We start from the raw sequence: 19,426 nt of genomic DNA, 5'->3' as shown, positions 1-19,426 counted from the left end.
TTGAGAGACCTGATTGTCTTGTCTTGAAAAAAATAAAACAAATGCTATCTAACTTCTTAAATTTAAAAAGCCCAGATTGAGTAAATATTTAAATAGAAAACCAGGAAATAATAAAAGCAGAGAAAACAGATTTATTTTATAATTTGTAAAAGGGGTCATTTTATTTTTACAAAATAGACACCGTAAATTAGTCAATTTTTCTAAAAAAAAAAGTTTAGTTCTATTATACCAAAACCAAAAAGGTATATCATAATCAGCATCAAAATATTAACAAATGCTTGAGCAAAGATGCATACAAAATATAGGAGATTTACAGATTCAATTTTCTTATTGTTATAAAGCTTTTATGAATTTGTGATCTTTTAAGATATTCATCATTCCAAGACTATTATTCCCCACTGTTTATGAGTTTAGCTGTGGGAAAACAGACATTCTCAGTTGTGGTGGGAGAATAAAATGATTCAATCTCTTTGCAAGATAACTTGACAATATCTGACAAAATTATGAATGTCCTGCAAATGTTTCCGCAATTCAAAATTCTAGGAATTTTCCCCATAGATGAAGCAATGCACATGTGCAGAGACCTACATGAAAATTTGTGCAGTAAATGATGGGTTAAATAAAATATGGTTCAGGCATACAGTGCCTAACTACTTGTATATGTGTGGTTTTCTGCAGTTGTTTTACTTACACCGGTATAGAAATATTTAAAAGTATACTGTTAAGTGAAAGGCATCCAGGTGTACAGCAGTAGGTTTGTCATGCTCTCCTTCCTATATAAGTGCACATACACGTTCTCCTGTATGGGAGTAGATTAACTCTGGAAGGAGACACAAATTTAAGCAACTGGTCAAGCACTGGGGAGGGAGACAGAGGTTAGATGTGTGGAAGAAAGACTCTCGTTGCCATCCAGTCGATCAGGACTCCTAGTGACTGGGTTTACATCATCAAAAACTCAAACCACTGTCACTGAGAGAAACTCTGACTCACAGTCACCCTACAGAACAGAGTAAAACTGCTCCTTGGGGTTTCCAAGGCTGTCAACCCTGTGGATGGCAGGCCAATGCGTAGCCATTATGCCACCAGGGCTCCTTAAAGCTGTAGATCTTTATGGGAGCAGCCTCATCTTTTCCCCAAGGGGTGGCTGGTGGACTCAAACTGTTCATCTTCCAGTTAGTAGTCCAATGTATAACCCTTATAATTGTTTGAGTTTCTTATTGCATTCAACTTTTTTTTTTAAAGCTACTGACTAGTAACACCTAATAAAAGCAATGCATGTCAGAGATTCCACATTTAGGTAGCAACCAGGCAAAAAAATCCCCCACATATTTCAATACAAAAATCTGAAAACAAATATTTACAGCAGCTTTATTGATAAGCACCCAAAAGTAGAAACAAACCAAATGTCCATCAATAACTGAAGAGATAAACAAATAATAGAATAGCTTACTAGTTACAACTTCCTAACAGGGGACAAAAATAATTAACAATACTTTTAAGGACTCTAAGAGGGGCGTATGTCTGGTACTATGCTTCTAATTAGCCACATTAGTCCGACTTTCTGTACACACCCCCTGGAGTCTCTGACCATGTGCCATAAAACACTGGAACATTGAACCCTGGCTCTTCAAGGCACACAGCACACTAAAAAGGCCATACCAGAGGAATATGATGTAGAAACTACACAGGTGAACTAGGTGAACCTCAAATGCACCTGTAACCCAAGGACTTAAGATAAAAAATACATTGTGTTTGAAGAAGACAGCTTTACCAAGAGTATTGAATTGCCAAGTAGACAGATTAATATTTACTGATTACTTCAATATCCTATTTGCTGCATTAATATATGTATTATTCTGGTCAACTTGTGTCTGTCTAACATTGTCAGTGAACATTATTGTAAGTTTTGCCTGACTACCAACTCCCATTGATTGTGTAAGTAGTGTCCAGTCACATAAGAATTTATTCTGTATAATTCAATAACACATGTATTATGATGTATAGTTAGACTACACTTGTCCCATCTCCCCCTCTCAATAGTGTTTTAAAAATTACTGCCATGTCTAAATCAATGACACTATAAATGGAAGGTTCTTGTGCTTTAGGAAGATGACCCATAAGATTTCCTACCACAAATCAACAAGGAGGTCTCTAAGGTGAACCAGAGGCAGATTAAGAAGAAACAAACAAACAAACATAATTTCAGGAATGGATTTGGGGCTCACAATCCTAGCTACAATCTAAGAACAATCATTTCTTACAACAAGATCTTGCTTGACACTCGCCCTCATGAAGGAAACACAGAAGGTATGGGTGGTATAGAAAAGTGCGGTGAAGAAAGTAGATGGTGCCCAACTATCAGAAATAATAGCATCTGGGGTCTTAGAGGCTTGTTTTCAAGCCAGGGGCCATCTAAGTAAGTCATCAACTAACCCCAACTGGAGAAAGCACACCAACACCCATTATCCAAGGAATGTAAAGTATAGAATTAAAATTCAAAGAAGGGAATAGTATCAGAGTTTAATTTGTGAGATTCTGGTGTGCAGAAAGCTATGGATGACAATGGAAGCCCAAAATACATTTTCAGGATCTACACATGGACTAAACCTTCAGTGATTTCCCTCTAACCATAATTGAGGACTGGGAATAACCTGGTAATCAGAGAGTATTGGAGAGATGACTGTAGTAGATTAAAATGATAAATCTGACTTGAATTATTAAAACCTGCTGGTCGTCCTGATCTATCTTTTGATACACTTTGTGCCTGATCTGGTTTTTAATATTTTCTGTGAGTGTGTTTGATTTTTCATATTGGGCCTTACCTCTGTTGTATTTGGTCATTGTTGGTAGCCTTCTTGACGCTGTTATGTCCTTTCCTATGTCTTTTTGGTATATGAAACCCAGGGTGAATGAATCCATAGAGACAATAACTAGAGTAAGGGCTCCTGGGGGGTAGGATAGGAGAGGGGAAGGGGGAGTGCATGAGGGAAGAAAAAGCTTTGAAGTTGATTGTGGTAGTGCTTGATATGATTAAACCATTGAATGGTCTGATGTCTGAATTAGGTCCTAATAAAATAGTTTGAAAGGTAAATAAATAAATAAATAAAATTGAAAACATCCTCACACACACCAAGTGAAATACTAACTGATAAACACAACAAAATGGATGAATCTCAAAGAAGCATGCCATTAAGTGAAATACGTATTATTTTACTTCTAGAACCTTCGAGGAAAGGCCAAACTTGGGGAGCAGATATTAGATGAGAGGCAACTAAGGGCTGAAAGTGGGCATAAAAGGTTGACTGCCCAGTTAGGGGAGAGGGGCATGTCTGATCAGAGCAAATGGGAGCATTTGGGGAGGAAGATAGAGTGGAGCACACCCTGACCCACCAGGCCTGGAGGACAACATCCCGGCTCTGAACAGCCTGTGGACAGTGGACAATATGACTAATCCCACCACGAGACACACCGTCCCTTGATGGCCCCGGGCTCTAAGGGGGACAACGCTGGAGACTCAGGGTTGGGACTGGCCCAGACTGACTCTGAGACTCCAAGGCAAACCACAAAAAGCGTGCGGCAAAGCAACCGTGGTAGCAGAGCAGAGAGCCCCCGAGGGAGTACAAAGGACAGACTTGGGGGCCAGAGCATGGTACCCCATCAGTCTTGACTGAAGGACACGCCTAGAGATCAAAAATCAGACCTTGAACTATTTACAGGTTTTTCTTTCTGCTTAAGTTTTTTGTTTTGTTCTGTTTGTTTGTTTGTTTAATTAACTTACTCTTCTATGGGTAATAGGTTTCCTTTTTTGTTGCCATTGCTGTGCTCTCACTGATTGCCTATCTTGCTATGGCTTGTTTTTTTATGCATATTAGTATCTCTACACATCTATCTTGATAAGGTAGACTGGATGCATAGTCTGGAGGAGAAAACAATGGGACCAATGGTTCTGAGGGGACATGGGAGAGGGGGAGGTGGGGGTAAGGAGGTGGTGCTGACCAACCCAGGGACAGGGAAGCAACAAGTGATCCAAAAACAGTGGCAAGGAGGGTGCGAGAGGCCTGGTAGGGATTCAGCAAGGGCAATGTAACCAAGAGAAAGCACCGAAACCCAAATGAAGGTTGACCATGATAGTAGGACAAGAGGAAAGTAAAGGGAAATAGAGGAAAGAACTAGGGGACAAAGGGTATGTATAGAGGCTTTAAGACTGGAATGTACATATGTAAATATATTTAAATAAGAGTGTGGGCAAACAGATTTACGTGCATATATTTATAGGTTTAGTATCAAGGCAGCAGATGGACATTGGGCCTCCATTCAAGCACTTACTCATTACAAGAACACACTGTTCTTTTAAATTGGCATTCCAGGATGCATACCTTCCCAAATCAATTGCTGAAGAAAAATGTGAACATAAGCAAAGGCTGTGAAGAAAGCTGATGGTGCCCGGCTACCATAAGATATAGTGTCCGGGGTCTTAAAGGCTTGAAGACATACAAGCGGCCATCTAGCTGAGAAGCATCAAAGCCCATATGGAAGAAGTGCACCAGCCTGACTGACCACAAGGTGTAGAAGGGATCAGATATCAGACATCAAAGAACTTAAAATCATATCAGTGGGTGCCCACTCCACTGACACAATCACTGTAGATAAACGTGTGCATAAGCAAATGTGGTGAAGAGAGCTAACAGTGCCCTTCTATCAAAAGATATAGTGTCTAGGGTCTTAAAGGCTTGAAGATAAACAAGGGCCATTTAGCTGAGAAGCAACAAAACCCACATGGAAAAAGCACACCAGCCTGTCTGACCACGAGGTGCAGAAGGGACCAGTTATCAGACATCAAAGAACTAAAAATCAAATCAGTGGATGCCCACCTTCCTGATATGATCACTGAAAAAAAAAAACCGTGTACATAAGCAAAGGTGGTGAAGAAAGCTGATAGTGCCTGGCTAACGAAAGACAGAGCATTTGGGGTCTTAAAGGCTGGAAGTAAACAAGCGGCCAACTAGCTCAGAAGCAACAAAGCCCACATGGAAGAAGCACACCAGTATGTGTGCTGTCGAAGGCATCGGGTGTCAGGCATCAAGGAACAAGAAATCATGTCATTGTAAAGATGGGTGGGTGCAGAGTGGAGACTCAGAGTCCATCGGTTGTCAACAGAACACCCCCCTGCTGAGGGGTTTTGGGGAGGAGACGAGCTAATCAGGGTGCAGGGTAGCAACGATGAAACATATAACTTTCCTCTAGTTCTTTAATGCTTCCTCCCCCAACCCCTCCAATAACATGATCCCAATTCTGCCTTGCAAATCTGGCTAGACCAGAGGATGTACATTGGTACAGATAGCAACTTGAAACACAGGGAACCCAGGATAGATGACTTCTTTAGGACCAGCGGTGAGAGGGGCAAGGCCTGGAGGGTGAAGGTTATGTGGGGCAGAAGTGGGGAACCAATTACAAGAATCTAAGTATAGTCTCCTCCCTGGGGAATGGACAGCAGGGAAGAGGGCAGAGGGAGACGTCAGACAGGGTAACTTATGACAAATCTATAATAATTTATGAATTATGAAGCATTCATGAGGGAGGGGGGGAGGGAGGGGGAAAATGAGCAAATGATATTGAGTGCTAAAATAGAGGGCAAATGTTTTGAGATTGATGAGGGCAACAGGTGTACATAGGTGCTTGACTCAATGGGTGTATGTATGGACTGTGATAAGAAATGTATGAGCCCTCGATAAAATAATGTTTAAAAAAAGAATAATGAGGGTAACAAATGTACAAATGTGCTTTATACAATTGATGTATGTATGGATTGTGATGAGTTGTATGAGCCCCCAATAAAAAAAATAATAATAATAAAAATTTTAAAAAAAAAAAGGTTGACTGGCCAGAGGCATGAGAAAATGTTTCAGGATGAAGGAGACATTCTATAGTCTGGTGTTGAGGGGGTGACATGACTCTATCCTATTTACATCGGTCACAATAATTTTTTCATTACATGTAAATTTTCTCTCAATAAAATTGACTACATAAATTTAAAAAGTAAGCATATCTGTGGACATTGTCTTCCAACTTTGAGAAGCCTCTCCTAAAGAAATAAATGCCTTCATTAATAACAATAACAAAGCAATCCATCTCAGGGGAAAGATACACGAAAACCACTTAAAAGAGTGTGAAAGGCTCCCAGAATTGAGTAAGACTTGGCTAAACACACTAAGATTGCAAAGAAAGAAGTTGTCAATCAGAATTAGTGCTGGGCAGTGAAAGAGGAAAAAAAGAGTATGCATCCAGGGGACCCAGGACTGAGCCAAAGTACTCCAAGTTCTGCATTCCCTTGGCGAAGACAAGCCCATTGTGGAGATGGGTGCCCCAGGGAGGCCTATCTTAATGTCATGTAACATTTTCAATACGGAATGAAGTGCCCTTGCTCTAATTCGAAGATAACCAAGCATGCTTTCAGTTATATGTTGTTCTCCTTTATTGATCTGCTGGTTTAGAAAGCAACTATTAGGCTGATCTGTGGTGTCTGGTCCATGTGAAAATTACATATCTCATTATATAGCAATATGTTGACAATCTAGTTTTATTTAAAATAAATAAATGAAACAGCCTTAGGTCTCCATTTTCAGATGCAGGGCAGCTACAGAGTTATAGGGCAATGATCAGCAGTAGCATGGAAAGACAAGGATTTAAGAAAGATTCAGAACCAGGCTAGGAAGGGGGCAAGACTGATATCAAGTAGGGAGTTGTTTTTGACAGAAGATGATGGTGGCATAAATTCAAACATATTTATGTAAGTTATAATAGGCGGTTCCTGAATAGTACCAATGGGTTAAGGTGTTTGGCTGCTAACTGAAAGACAGGAGGCTCAAATCTACCCATTCATGCTTTAGGAAACAGACCTGGGAATCTGCTTTTGGAAAAGCATTCATGGAAAACTCAGTGCTGCACAGTCTACTGTGACACTAACAGGGTTGCTAGGAGTCAGAAGGGTATGGAGAACAGCTAACATACCATCCAAAGTCCAGCCCATTCTGATTCTCTGCAACTCTACAGGGGAGTACAGAACTGCTCCTGTGGGTTTTTGAGGTCGTCAGTCTTTCCAGAAACAAAAAGCCTCATCTTGCTCCCACCTTTGCTGTTAGCAGCCCAACATGTAACCCACTATGGCATTCACGCTCCTTAACTGGATAAGTACTTGTAGACAAATACATTTGTACAACAGGCACACAGCTACAATGTATCCCAGAGGCATGGTTCAAGAGTCAGCTTAGAACATCAGCAGCACACAGAAGGCATTTGACCTTGTGGATGAGGCGAGGTAGCGCAGGGGAGGAAGTAGTCTTGAGGGCATCAACTTTTAAATGGGACACAGAGAAAAGAAACAAGCGAGGCAAGAAACAGCAGCCAGAGGGAAAGAAGGAAAAGCGATTGAACCTCAAAGACACAGAGATCAAGGAGAAAGCATGCCCCCCAAAAGAAAGCATAAGCAATGAGGTCAAATTCTACTAAGAAGTCCAGTAAGATAGGGACAGAGAAATATAACGGAGCTCCAAAAAGCTCATGAATAAAATTCATTATCTTTTCATTCTTTAGTCTCACACACATGTTGGAACCCCCTCATATGCCTTGAGTTTAGCCACGTGAAGGTGTCAGGGAATTGTGGCGAGACTGATTTCAATAAGGCAGGGAGAGAGACATTATGAATAGAGACTAGCTGCCTAGGATCTGGCTTTAAAGGGGAGAGAGGAAGTCAGAGTAGACGAGAAAGAAGAGAAAGACTAGGGGCTGATAGTGTTCACGTTCTTTAACATGGAAGCAGCCTGGGTGGTCCTGCGAAATTCTGTTGTTTCAATGTCCTACAGGAGGAAGAGCCTGGAAAGATGAGTGAGAGAGGGAAAGTCCGAAATAAAGCAGCATTTAAGAAGATGGGATCTGTCAGAGGTGGAGTGATGGGCTTCAGCTAAGAGGTGCCCCAGTCCTTCCAGTGTCTAGCCAAAAGAAAAGCAGAAAAAGATGCGTGCAGCTAACTCAAACACAAAAATGGCAGAGGAAGCCATGACCACATCAACAAGTATTTGGTGGAGAAGAAATCACAAGACTCATTGCCACCATAAGAAGTGGGGGTGGTGATGTCCCACCCTGGGTATACACCCCTATGCCTCCCATTATTAAACAATGAAAACAACATGCACACATTTGGAAAGAAATATCCTTTGCAAATTGTCCCATTTCTCAGCTGAAGCCAAAACAGTCACAGTGTAACCGCATGTGCATCGTATTATATCAAAATGAGATGTTTATGCATCAGTTTCTCCCAGGAGATATAAGCCACGCAGGGCCACCTCGACTTCACTTATGACTCATGGAGACCTCATGTGTGTCAGAGTAGAGCTGTGAATCAAAGTGTTTTCAATGGTTGTTTTTTCAGTAGATGGCTGGGCTTTTCTTTCAAACCATATTTGGGTGGAATTGAACCTCCAACCTTCCAGTTAGCAGCCAAGAGAATGAACTGTTTGCACTACCCAGAGACTCCTTTCCTTTCATTTAGGTCCCTTTCTCACCTATGCAAGGATGTCCCACCTAACAAAGATTAGAGTTCAGAACACTCTGTAACTCTTTAAACTGCACTATATGTCAGAGATTGCAAACAGAAAATCTAGTATTGGGGGGTTTTAATTACATTGTTGTAGAATTATTCAAAAAGACTTGGTTGACAATATGCTTTTCCTGTTTACCTGGAGACCTGATGAAAGAATGAGCAAATATACACAGTTGGTCTCTCAGTAGCCGGGTTGGCCATTTCAGAGTTGATGCCCTAATGCTCAGGTACTTCATTCAGGGAGACCACCCATCAGGCCCTCATCCAAAACAATCTAGAATGGTTACAGCAAAAATAAATACCTGGTGCGCAAGAGAACTGAAGTGAACTCTCAATTGTTAGGGAAATTTTACAATTCAGGGTAACTAAGTCTGAAACAACCACTTGACTATCAGTTTGTCGTGCGGTGGTGGCATGCATGTTGCTGTGATGCTGGAAGCTATGCCCCCGGTGTTTCCAATACCTGCAGGGTCCCTCATGGCGGACATGTTTCAGTGGAGTGTCCAGATTAAGACAGAATCGGAAGAAAAACCTGGTCATCTAGATCTGAAAATTGGCTCAACAGAAGAATCTCCAATGGAACGCTGGAAGCCTCTTGTGTTGGAAGGCAAGCATGCCAGCAATTATAAGGATCGCATAGGATCCAACAGCGTTTGGTTCCATTAAATGTAAGGTAACCTTGAGTAAGAGCCAATCCAACGGCATAACAAGAACTGCTTTCTGACTGAGGATCTCTGCCACGCCATCATCAGTTTGTTGTACGTGGCAGTCTGGCTGTTGCTGTGACACTGGAAGCTATGGTGCCAGTATTTCAACACCAGCAGAGTCATCTGTGTGCACAGGCTTCAGCAGAGCTGCAAGTTTCCAGACTAAAATAGCCTGTGAAGCAAAATCTGGCACATTAGCCGATGAAAACCCTATGGATCACAACAGGATATTATTGTCTTGTAAAATGTGAGGGTCCTCTAGGTTGGAAAGCATCAAAAAATATCCAGCGATCACTACAATGGCCCCAACATCATAACAATCATGAAAGTGGAGTTAGCCAGGCAATGTTTCATTCTGTTATACGCAGACACACCATGAGTCACAATTAAGTCAATGGCTACTAATAGCAATAACAACAAATTCTGAAAAGGGTCCTCATAGTAGAGTTTTATACATGTCTTTAGCTATTCATAGATACTTCGTACATGCAGTTCTGGTGTATGCGCACCCAGATAATTGTTGAGACATGATCATAACAGGAAAGGGATGCTGGATAGCAATGGGTCTTTAATTGTAGTTATAAAAAAAAAACCAAACAACTCTAAATAATGTGAAAGGAGCCCTGGTGGAGCTTGGCATAAGCATTGGGCTGCTAACCACAAGGTCAGTGGTTCAAACCTACCAGCTACTCGGTGGGAGAGAGATGAGGCTGTCTACTCTTGTGAAGATTTACAGTTTCAGAAACCCTATATAGAGTTGCTATAAATCTTAATCCATCGGATGGCAGTGGATTTGTTTAGTTTTTGTTTTTAACAGTTTGTGATTACTAAAAAATTTATTCTATACTGTGGTCCAAAAGCATGGCACATTACCAAAGGCATATACAAATCATTTCTCTCCCAACAGTATAACATCACAAAACAGTTTAACTGAAAAGAGATAGGCTGACAAAAGGGAGAAAAGTCTAGATCCACCCTGTTCATTAGGCCATGTTGTTTGGCCTGTCGACATTTCTTTAAATTTCTAGACATCTCCTAGAATTTCTTGGACCCTTGAGGTCAAAGGTGGGCAACTGTGGTAGAGCAGACGCCTAATTATGTCCTGCCTGACCAGCAAGCCCCAGGCAAAGCAATTAACCTGACAGTCCCGCAGAGGCTGTCAAATCCTTCCCACCTACTTCAGAGTCAGGCTTTACACTTCAATAATCCGATATCTTCAAGGACCTTTCAGGCCCCAGGGAAGAAACCCTGTGTGAAACCAGGGGTAAGTCTGAGAAGTATGCGCGTAGAGGAAAAGTCCAGGTGCAACCTTGGACAACAGACAACACAGCACCAGAATCATGCAAGTCCACAGCCTTCCGTTTGCTCGCTGGCTCAGCCACGAAGCTCTGCCATCAATCTTAGGGCATTGAGATGTCGAGGGGGGCAGAAAGTAGGGAAAGAATAAGTACAGACTGGCCTTAACCTAGACTTTGTTCAAGTGCCAGGGATTCCTCCGCTTCTGGCGCTAGAAGCACAACCTTCCATTCACCCTGCTCTGTTGGCCCTGCCCTCATTCTGGCCACCAAAATGGTACACACAGCAGGCACAGGGTGTTGTTGTTTGCTGCTATTTGGTCAATGTACAACCTATGGCAATGCCATAGGCAATAGGAGCTGGCTGTTGTGATCCACTGGGTTTTCACTGGCTGATTTTCTGGAAGCAAATCACCAGGCCTTTCTTTCAAAGTGCCCTGGGTGGCCCCAAACCTCCAACCTTTCACTTAGCAGCCAACTGCTTTGGTATCAGTAACTCATATATTTTTTAATCACTTTTGTCTCTGGTGGAGACCAAACCAAACCCAATTCACTGCCATCAAGTCGATTTCTATCCATAGAGACCCTATAGGATAGGGTGAAACTGCTCCCTGAGAGCTTCTGAGACTAACTCTTCACAGCAGTAGACAGCCTGGTAGAGACAGGATGGTTCATATCAGTGGGCTGGGGTTAGGCACTCAGGCTGAGGACCAGAGCACAGAGGAAATCACCTAAGCATAAGGCAGTTGTGTTCCATTTGAAAGACAGCAGAATGGGCTTTGCAGCACTTTTACTGCGTCGTGGTCTCAGGTTCTGTGACCTTGGACGCATTAGCCCAGAACAGGCCACGAGCCTTATTATCAGCTCATTTTTCAAGAGTTTGGGGAAGTTCAGGGCAGACATTGAAAAAGACATCATCAGGGATACCATGACTCTAAGTAGCCTTAATCCCTAGCTGGTATACAAGTATAAGCTGCACTAACACCATAATTGAAGATTTATGGAACTTCCAAGTGAGGTTAAATTTATCTGGCTGTTAAATCCCAAGCCCTCACTTTACATCTGACAAGCAGAAGCCCATTGAATTTCTGGAGCACCCTCAAGGTCCCCGATGGTAGAAAGAAGTAGTTTGGGTGCTAACTGACAGGCTGAAGGTCCCGTCCACCCAGAAGTGCCTTAGATGAAAAGTCTGGAGATCAGCTTTGGAAAAATCAGGCACACAGGGGTTCATCATGCGCCCAAATGACTCAGCACCAACACTGGGACTTATTCTCAAGTCTCTAGATACCAGTTGCCCCTCACGTACTTGCTGTTTAAGAACAGAAGTCAAGAATGTCGTGTCTATACAGTATTTTTCTTCTCAGCATTTTTTGACATCCACAGCATTCATTTATTCATCTCTCAAATTGATACTTACAACTTCTCACTCCTTTGGACACCCCAGAGAGCAAAGTAAAAGACAAGAAGTCACTCTGATGATGTGTTCATTTTTTCTTTTTTAATGCAGATCAATCAAAAATCAAATGTAAATCTAAAGCTATCAAGTCATGACCGGGCTGAGCTCTCTGCCATTTAGAGGGGCAGGGGTAGGGATTTGTGTTTTAAAATAGCTCAACCAAGTAGATTACAGATGATCTCTCAACTATTAATAACCCAAGGTGCCATTTTTTATCTGTTTTTGTCTGTAATTTCTCTCCCCCTGTCTCATACACACATCAAGCAGCAAGCATAAAGTTTGCCATGCCTAAAGAATCTGGTTTCCAAACCCTCTATTGATTTATAGTGGGCAAGAGGGGACAGAAATTGGCATTACTTCAAGGGGCAGCAGGTGCAACACCACATCCTGCCCTACAGCTTTTGAACCTATAAAAAGCTCTCTAGAGAAGTAGTAATGAGTAAAGTTAGCCAGAGGGATAAAGTAATGTCATCACGTAGTTATCAATAATGGTTCAATAATGTTTCACTACCTAACAGGCAAGATGAGCAATGAGTTAAAACTAGAGGCACTTGCTTAGTACTCAAGCTCTGCACCCCCATTATCAAAGAGAAAAGGGAAGAGAAGAGAAGAAAAGGTGGTGGGGGGATGGGGGAGGAGTGTGTGGTTCAATTCCCTTTGCCTAGCTAAACAAAAAACCCTTGGTCTTCTATTCCTCCCACATAGATATCATCAAAGAGATCACACGGAATGTTCCTAGGGAGAAAGGGCCCTCAACCCGCAGCTGTTCAGCCAACTTTCCCGCTTGCAAAATCTTTACAAGGACTATTGAAACAGACACTAGCAGAGGTTCAGGGGACCAAAAAAATACTAAAAGGCCTTAAATAGACCTAAACTCAGGGCTGAGAAGCCGTGACCACAATGTCTTAGCTTCCCATTACTTGTGCTGGTAATGACATAACCCAGGCGCTTCTCTTAACTCTAGTGCTTTGAATTCCCATAAGGAAATATCACTTTTCAGAGACAGAAAAAAAATCAAGCACATTTTCCTGTATAGTCAAATGATGTTGATGGAGAGGGGTAAGTGGAAGAAAGCAGGGTCAGAAAGGTCACAGAGCTTTTCACTTGTTTGACCCAGTGTAATAGAAGTCTCCATATTGCAGAGACCAAAGGTATGGAATTAAAAAGAGTCCAATGGGCTGTGCAGACTTGAATTCAATAAAGGCCTTCACTATGAAGACAGCGTGCTTTCAACCCCATCTTGCAAGTAGTACTGAATAATGAATGATATAAATTAGATGCCTTATTTATTAACAAGTCCAAAGTGTCTTATATAACCACATTCAAAATTTACTCTGTGGTTTTCAAATGCATGTGAAATACAATCCAAAGTTCTAAAAACCCCAAAGGACAGACTGAAAAATAACCATCAAAATAATTGAAACCGATGCCTTTCACTGAATCCTTGTGAACGCCAGAGTATATTTGTTTAGGGGGTTTCTTTTAGTTGTTGTTGTTTTGATTCGCTTTCCGTACAATACATTTCAAAGGCAATGCTTATTACAATCCATGTATTAATGCCATAGCATTAACCAAGCCAATAGTTCATCTCGCATACCAACTGCGACAACCGAAGTTGCAAGTTCCATGTATGTGGCACTAAGCGGCAAAATTGTAGACTGGTCTCCAGACACTATCCCGAAGTCAGAGAACATCACCCAAGAAATTCAACGAGGAAAAAGATCATTCGTCTTTGAAATGTAAGGCATACAATAGAAACGGCCTGACCTATTTCACCTGTGACTTGTACCAGTTGGGTGAGACAGAACTTGTCAACGTGATACACTTTGGCACTTTGGGACTTTAGTGTCCAGTCACATAATTCTGACAACAGACTGTTCTTGAATTCCACTTAGATGTGACAATGGTACTGCCTTCAAATGTAATCTAGCAGTGTGATATGGATCAATGGAGAGGTATATTTCTAAACCCAGTTCACACTATTGGTCGATATGTATCTGTGGACAGGTCTAGTTCTAAACCCAGATCACACTAAAGAGTATGAGACAGATACTGTGATGAGAAAATTTTTAACAAGCAAGCTTCAAAACAATGACTCTGGGTGGGAAATGTCAGTTTGGATTAAAATATGAATGTAGAAATAAATAAATAAGCACCTATATACTTATTTTGAAAATGTTCTCCTGTTGGTTCTACCTAAAGGGTGTGGTGGGTTTACTTTTCCTTCCATTGTAAACTTTTGCTCCAGTAAGTTCTTATCACGTTTTACTTGTGAGATAGTAAGTTTATTGTGCCAGCCTCGCCCATAAACACAAGTGGGATTATCAGCAATCTGGTTTTATCTCTCTAGAGAACCCTGTCTAACACAACTTGCATATATTCTTCTTCTTTTTTAAAAAAAGAAATCAAACATGTAACTCTATTAAAATACCATTACACTACAACAAGTTACTTGGGGGAGTACCACTGGGTACTTTTAAAAGCTGTTTGAGCAAATATTAACAGGCAACAAAGAGAGCCCAGGGGGTGTCATATAAGGGATGAGAGTGAAACAAGCCCATGCATGAATGTCAATTTGATATCAAAAAAGTAGAATCCAAAATAGAGGGTGTGCTTTCCAAACAAAGTTTGGGATAGGTTTCCAAGATAAAGAGACGGGGGCACAAAGAGGCTAAGCTCAGAAAAACTAGAGGGTCAAAACAGAAAAAAAAACAAAAAAAAAAAAACGGGCTTTTTTTCCTGAGAACTTACACCTATCTAACCACATGTTAGTAACCTAATTTCCTGCCTAAACATACCCTCTTACATCACTGAATTCCCTCAGTCTCAGTACACTTTCTAAATCAAAAAAGGGGTAAAAAGGAGCTGGGGCTCAGAAAGTAGGAGGCCATTACAGAATGAATAGCTTTGGCAAGCGCTTTGGTAAATATTTTAAAAACCAATTTTTAAAAGTCTTAACAGAGAATCTGCCATCATAGCATGAAACTGCGACAATGTCCAAAGCCTCAGATAAGATCTAGATTTTCTATATATGAGCCAGCTGAGACTACTAAGGTTTAAAATTAATTTTTTAATTTAACAGTTCTTATTCTCTTTTCCCCAGATTAGGACCTTAAAAATAGGAACGTAAAATATTCAGTCTAATCTCATTGCCTCCTTCAGTTTGCATCTGTTCTCTAATAACAGAATTTAAAAACAAAACAAAATACCTAGCTGCATAAAGGCACATGCTGCGATCTCCAAATAGTCTTAAGGATGCTGCAATCCATCCGGCCTCCTCTTTCTAATACTGACACCACATCTTGGTAAAATGCCGCCGATCCTGAAATACTCCAGGGCCAGTCTAACCTGCCAGGCTAAGTCCAGCACAGTTGGAACTCTACCCATGCCCTGGCCCTTCCAGCTGATCCTCTTGCCTAAAAGATTGAGATCCTGCCTCCTGAAGCAGTCTGGCAGTTGGTGGCTCAGGCAGACCTCAGCTATGCTAGGCCTGCACATTCCTCTCCGTTCTGCTGTCATTTCCTTCTGCCTGTCCACGCCTTCTAACATGAGCATCACCAGCACAACAGCAGCAGAGACCAGAGAGAGCGCTTACTTACATGATAAACCAGGTTATCTTGGTCAACTATGTTGAGAGGCAGGATTGTGCATTTTGGGGAGGGGGAGGGGGAGGGGGGATGCATGCCCACTCACCAACTGGAAGGCCACAACCCAAGCCCTACTTTCAGCTCTGCCTATTTCAGCATCAAATGCCATAAGGAAAACCAGGAGAAACTTTGTCTTACATTCTTCTGCACGGAATAAAATCTCGTGTTAATGAAATGAAATGAAAGTACTTAGAGCAAACAACAAAACCCCTCTAATAGAGGTGATAGAGAAATGGTAAAGACTGATGAGTTTCTGCTTGTTAATTTATTTGTCACAAGGCGCCCTTGGATGAGAAGCTGAAACCCACTATTTGACTTCTGCAGCAGACTTGGTTGGGCAAACACAAACATTTCCAGGAGCACAGGGGTTCCATGCTCAAAACAGCATTCATCAAGTTACAGCACACACTGCATAGTTCAATCTAATCCCAGGAAATTGTTCAATAGGCAATAAAGATGTATAATCCAAATGGTCTCAAATTATATCTCTGGGAAGTCAAGCCCAAATTAAATAAGAGCAGGCTTTTAGGTCCTAACTATCACATTTTCTCTTTGGAGTGAATGCATTTCAACACTCAGAACTTCTCCTCTTACCGATCATTTTCAGTGGATGTAATCTCCTAAGCAAAATCTGATCTATGAAATGAAAAGGGAAATTGGCTAGCTCCAAACGTCAGAGAAAGATACTAAGGGCAAGACGCCCTTCGAATGATTGCAAAAAGGGAATTGTTTCAACTTCCTTTCTATTAAATAGTACTGGAATGTGTAACACAACACAAACATAACATCTTCTGAAACAAAATGATCCCAAACTCAGTTAGTGCATATACATATGAAAAGCCGAAAGCACACACAAACAAGGCTTTGAGACATGAAGTATATGTGGAATTCTTTCTGTAAGGAATACACACATTAAGTTGAAAGTATCACCCTTCTCCTTTCACTAGCAGCCCGCCCAAGTCAAGTAACTGGCCCTGCTCGCCATCTCTTCTCATGGGACGTCTCCCCGGACTTGGGACAGTACCCATGCACTGAAACACTGAAAGTAGCCTGGCAGGCCCAGACACCAGAGCTGAGGGAAGAAGCTAAGGAGAAAAATACCAGGAACTCACATTTCCGTGATATTCTCAGGGTCTGCACTATTAGGCTCCAACCGTGGAAATGCCATGATGCCAGGAGAAGGGTCACTGCACCAGATCCGAGAGGCATTGCATTTGCAGGCCATGGGGCAGGCGAGCGCAGCCCTCCACAAGCCAGCCACCAGCCAGCAGAAACCCCAGATGCGCGACATGGCGGGTCCATGCCACCTAGTCCAGGATGACATCCCTAGCCCCCAGTGCCAGCTCCAGTCAGCCTGAGTATGTGCCCTGCGCTGTGCGGGTCGGCCTCCTCTGCACGCGTTGGGCGGCCTTCGCTGCGCTCCTGGGTCCCTGGATTCCTTGGTGCTGGTCACACGGGCAAGCAGAGGCAAGCGTCTCCAGGGCTGGGTAGGGCACTGTTCACAGTGGCTGGGGCATCGTGGACCGCCACACAGGAGGCGCTACCGCCGCTCCAAGCTCTGTCGTGGCCACCGCTGCATGGCCTGGCTCTGGGAGCACCCGCCGGCGGCGCTCTCCGGGGTTCACTGGGGTGCAGGCTCCTGGCAAAAGGCGCTCCGGGACCAGGGACGTGCCTGGAAGCTGAAGACAAACAAACACACCTGAGCCTGAGCGGAAGACCCCCACCCCCAACACCTACAGCAAGAATTGGAGCATTCATTCCCCCTTCATGCTTCCTTGACCCTGCACCCAGACCACAACCAGGAGACCCTGGATGGATGAGGGCCCCTCTCCAGACCCTGGAAATCAACTTGTCCCACCAAGGCACTGACGCCCCAGACCAAGATTCCAGGGCACAGGCCGGACGCAGGACCCGCCGAAGGGGGACACGGAGACTGCCAGCCGGCGGCGCTGGCTCCGCGATGGGGCACCCGAATGATGCTGCAGAATCCGCCGCCGCCGCTGGATGCGAGGGCTGGGGCAGGTGGTGCGGCAGTCCCACCTGGGGAACAACTGAGGCCGCCCCCCCACCCCCGGGGGCAGAGTGAGGGCCGAGGCGCCCAAGGGCACTGCCCACGCTGCTCACCCCGGCTCTGGCGCCTCCAGCCTGTCGGCGGCGCCGGGGTCCAGGCTCCTCCGGCTGCCGACTGAGCGGCGCAGAGCGCGAGCGAGGGCGCGAGCGAGACTCCGGCTCCAAACCAATTCCGGGAGGCGCCGCCGCCGCCGCCGCCGCCTCTGCTACTGCTGGCGAAGTGACGTGGGGACTGACGCAGAGCAGGGGCAGAAACTCCCGAAAATTAGTCTGCAATCCCCAAACGCACCCGCTCGTCCACACACCCAGCCCGGGCACCCTCCAGACAAAAGCACCAGGGAGGGGAGGGGATCTGGGGGCGAGGGGGGAGGAGCGAGGTGCCGGTGCCACGGGCCGGAACCCACGGCAGCCGCACGTGGGAGTCCACGCGCGCGCGCGCCCGCCCACGGCCCGGCCGCGGCCGTCGACGCTCGCTCTTATGTGGAGGCGAGAGTGCGCAGAGATGCAGGTACCTCCGCGATGGACCGGTCCTCCCTGGACGCCTCAGCCCACTCCCCCGCTGGGTCCCCGATCCACGCCGGGGTCTCTACCCCCACCGCGCCGGCCGCAGTCTCCCTTTGGGAAATGGCAACCGGGCTCGGTCCAGCTCTAAAACAGTGCGCGGATTCTTCGGATAGGAAGCCTTCCTCCCCCTCCTCCCTGGGTTCGCTTTGGCCACCTTGGCCAAGAGGGACACGCTATTCTAAAATGAAACAAATACTGGAAATCCCCAAAGTGTTCTGCATTAGTAAGGAAGGTTTACCGCCCCTCGCCGCCCTTACACCCCTACACCCCTCCCCCCCAAGTCCTAGGCCACCTATTTGGGAGATCAGAGGTTTGGGAAGATCTTCCCTTTGGTGTCATCGCAGAGGAAGGGGTTCCTGCCGGTTTTGGCCACCACACGCCCTGAAGATAGAGCCAGGAGAGGGAGAGGGGGCTCGCCCGCTGCGTGGGGGTGGGTTTCTTAAGAGCGCGGAAGCAGCCATGGCCTGACTCACGTGCGTCGCCCCGTCGTTTGTTAATTTTTTGAACCTAGCAAGACGCAGTTCACTCCCCCGCGAGGCCCACCCCTATTCAGGGCCCCCGGAGCCGGGCCTCCCCAGCCGTACCTTGCGCGTGTTCGTGGGTGCGCCTGGGTGCGCAAACGCGTGCACTGCGCCCGCGCTCCCGGGAGCACCCCAAGCAGCCAGCTATCTAGATGCCCGGCGCGGGCAGAGCCTCGGGGGCTCCCTGGGGAAAGGTGAGGCGATCCCGCGGGGTCCGGGGATCAGACCGTAACTACTCTGCGGGCGCAGGTAAATGATGGCTGCAGGACACTGGTGAGCAGTATCTGACCATCAGTCTTCCCATTTGCGACTCGGAGCCTGTTTTTCCGCAGTCATTTAAAAGGGACCTGGGAAAATGCACCGCAGTGTCTGACACTTGCGAGGGCTCTGGTGCCCCCGCGCGGGGAGAGAGCGCCCTGCACGCTCGGAGCACAGCCCACGATCGGCCCCGCGCTGGGCGCGCGCGGCTCCCAGATGCCCAGCCAGCAACGCCTACACGTGCGCGTCGTGGCCAGGCCTGCTTCTCGCCACTCTACTGGCCGTGCCCACTCCTGGTGTGTGTGTGTGTGT

The 19,426-nt window shown here is 44.8% G+C and overlaps 2 protein-coding genes across 6 annotated transcripts in view; both read right to left on the bottom strand.

The window, feature by feature from the left end:
* NTRK2 (neurotrophic receptor tyrosine kinase 2) overlaps positions 1-17,230 on the bottom strand; it is a 514,715-nt gene extending 497,485 nt beyond the window's left edge. For 3 of the 5 annotated variants that reach the window (XM_004715971.2, XM_004715972.2, XM_030887914.2), the window contains exon 1: positions 16,814-17,109. In XM_004715971.2, the coding sequence (XP_004716028.1) occupies positions 16,814-17,025 (212 nt within the window). In that variant the 5' untranslated portion in view covers positions 17,026-17,109. Of the gene's footprint in view, positions 1-16,813 lie in introns of all 5 variants that reach the window. The other 2 variants (XM_004715969.2, XM_004715970.3) reach the window with 1 other exon arrangement.
* The window catches only part of LOC123522651, a 12,193-nt gene continuing 9,912 nt past the window's right edge, over positions 17,146-19,426 (bottom strand). The window contains exons 3-5 of the mRNA XM_045298633.1: positions 18,920-19,040; positions 17,826-18,123; positions 17,146-17,380 (exon numbers count right to left, since the gene is read on the bottom strand). Of these exons, the coding sequence (XP_045154568.1) occupies positions 17,201-17,380; positions 17,826-18,123; positions 18,920-19,040 (599 nt within the window). The 3' untranslated portion in view covers positions 17,146-17,200. The remainder of the gene's footprint in view (positions 17,381-17,825; positions 18,124-18,919; positions 19,041-19,426) is intronic.

Source organism: Echinops telfairi, unplaced genomic scaffold (assembly GCF_000313985.2).
Source record: "Echinops telfairi isolate 266 unplaced genomic scaffold, ASM31398v2 ScPeMD7_7429;HRSCAF=8467, whole genome shotgun sequence".
NCBI classification, from domain to species: domain Eukaryota; kingdom Metazoa; phylum Chordata; class Mammalia; order Afrosoricida; family Tenrecidae; genus Echinops; species Echinops telfairi.
This window is presented reverse-complemented; position numbering and strand designations above follow the sequence as displayed.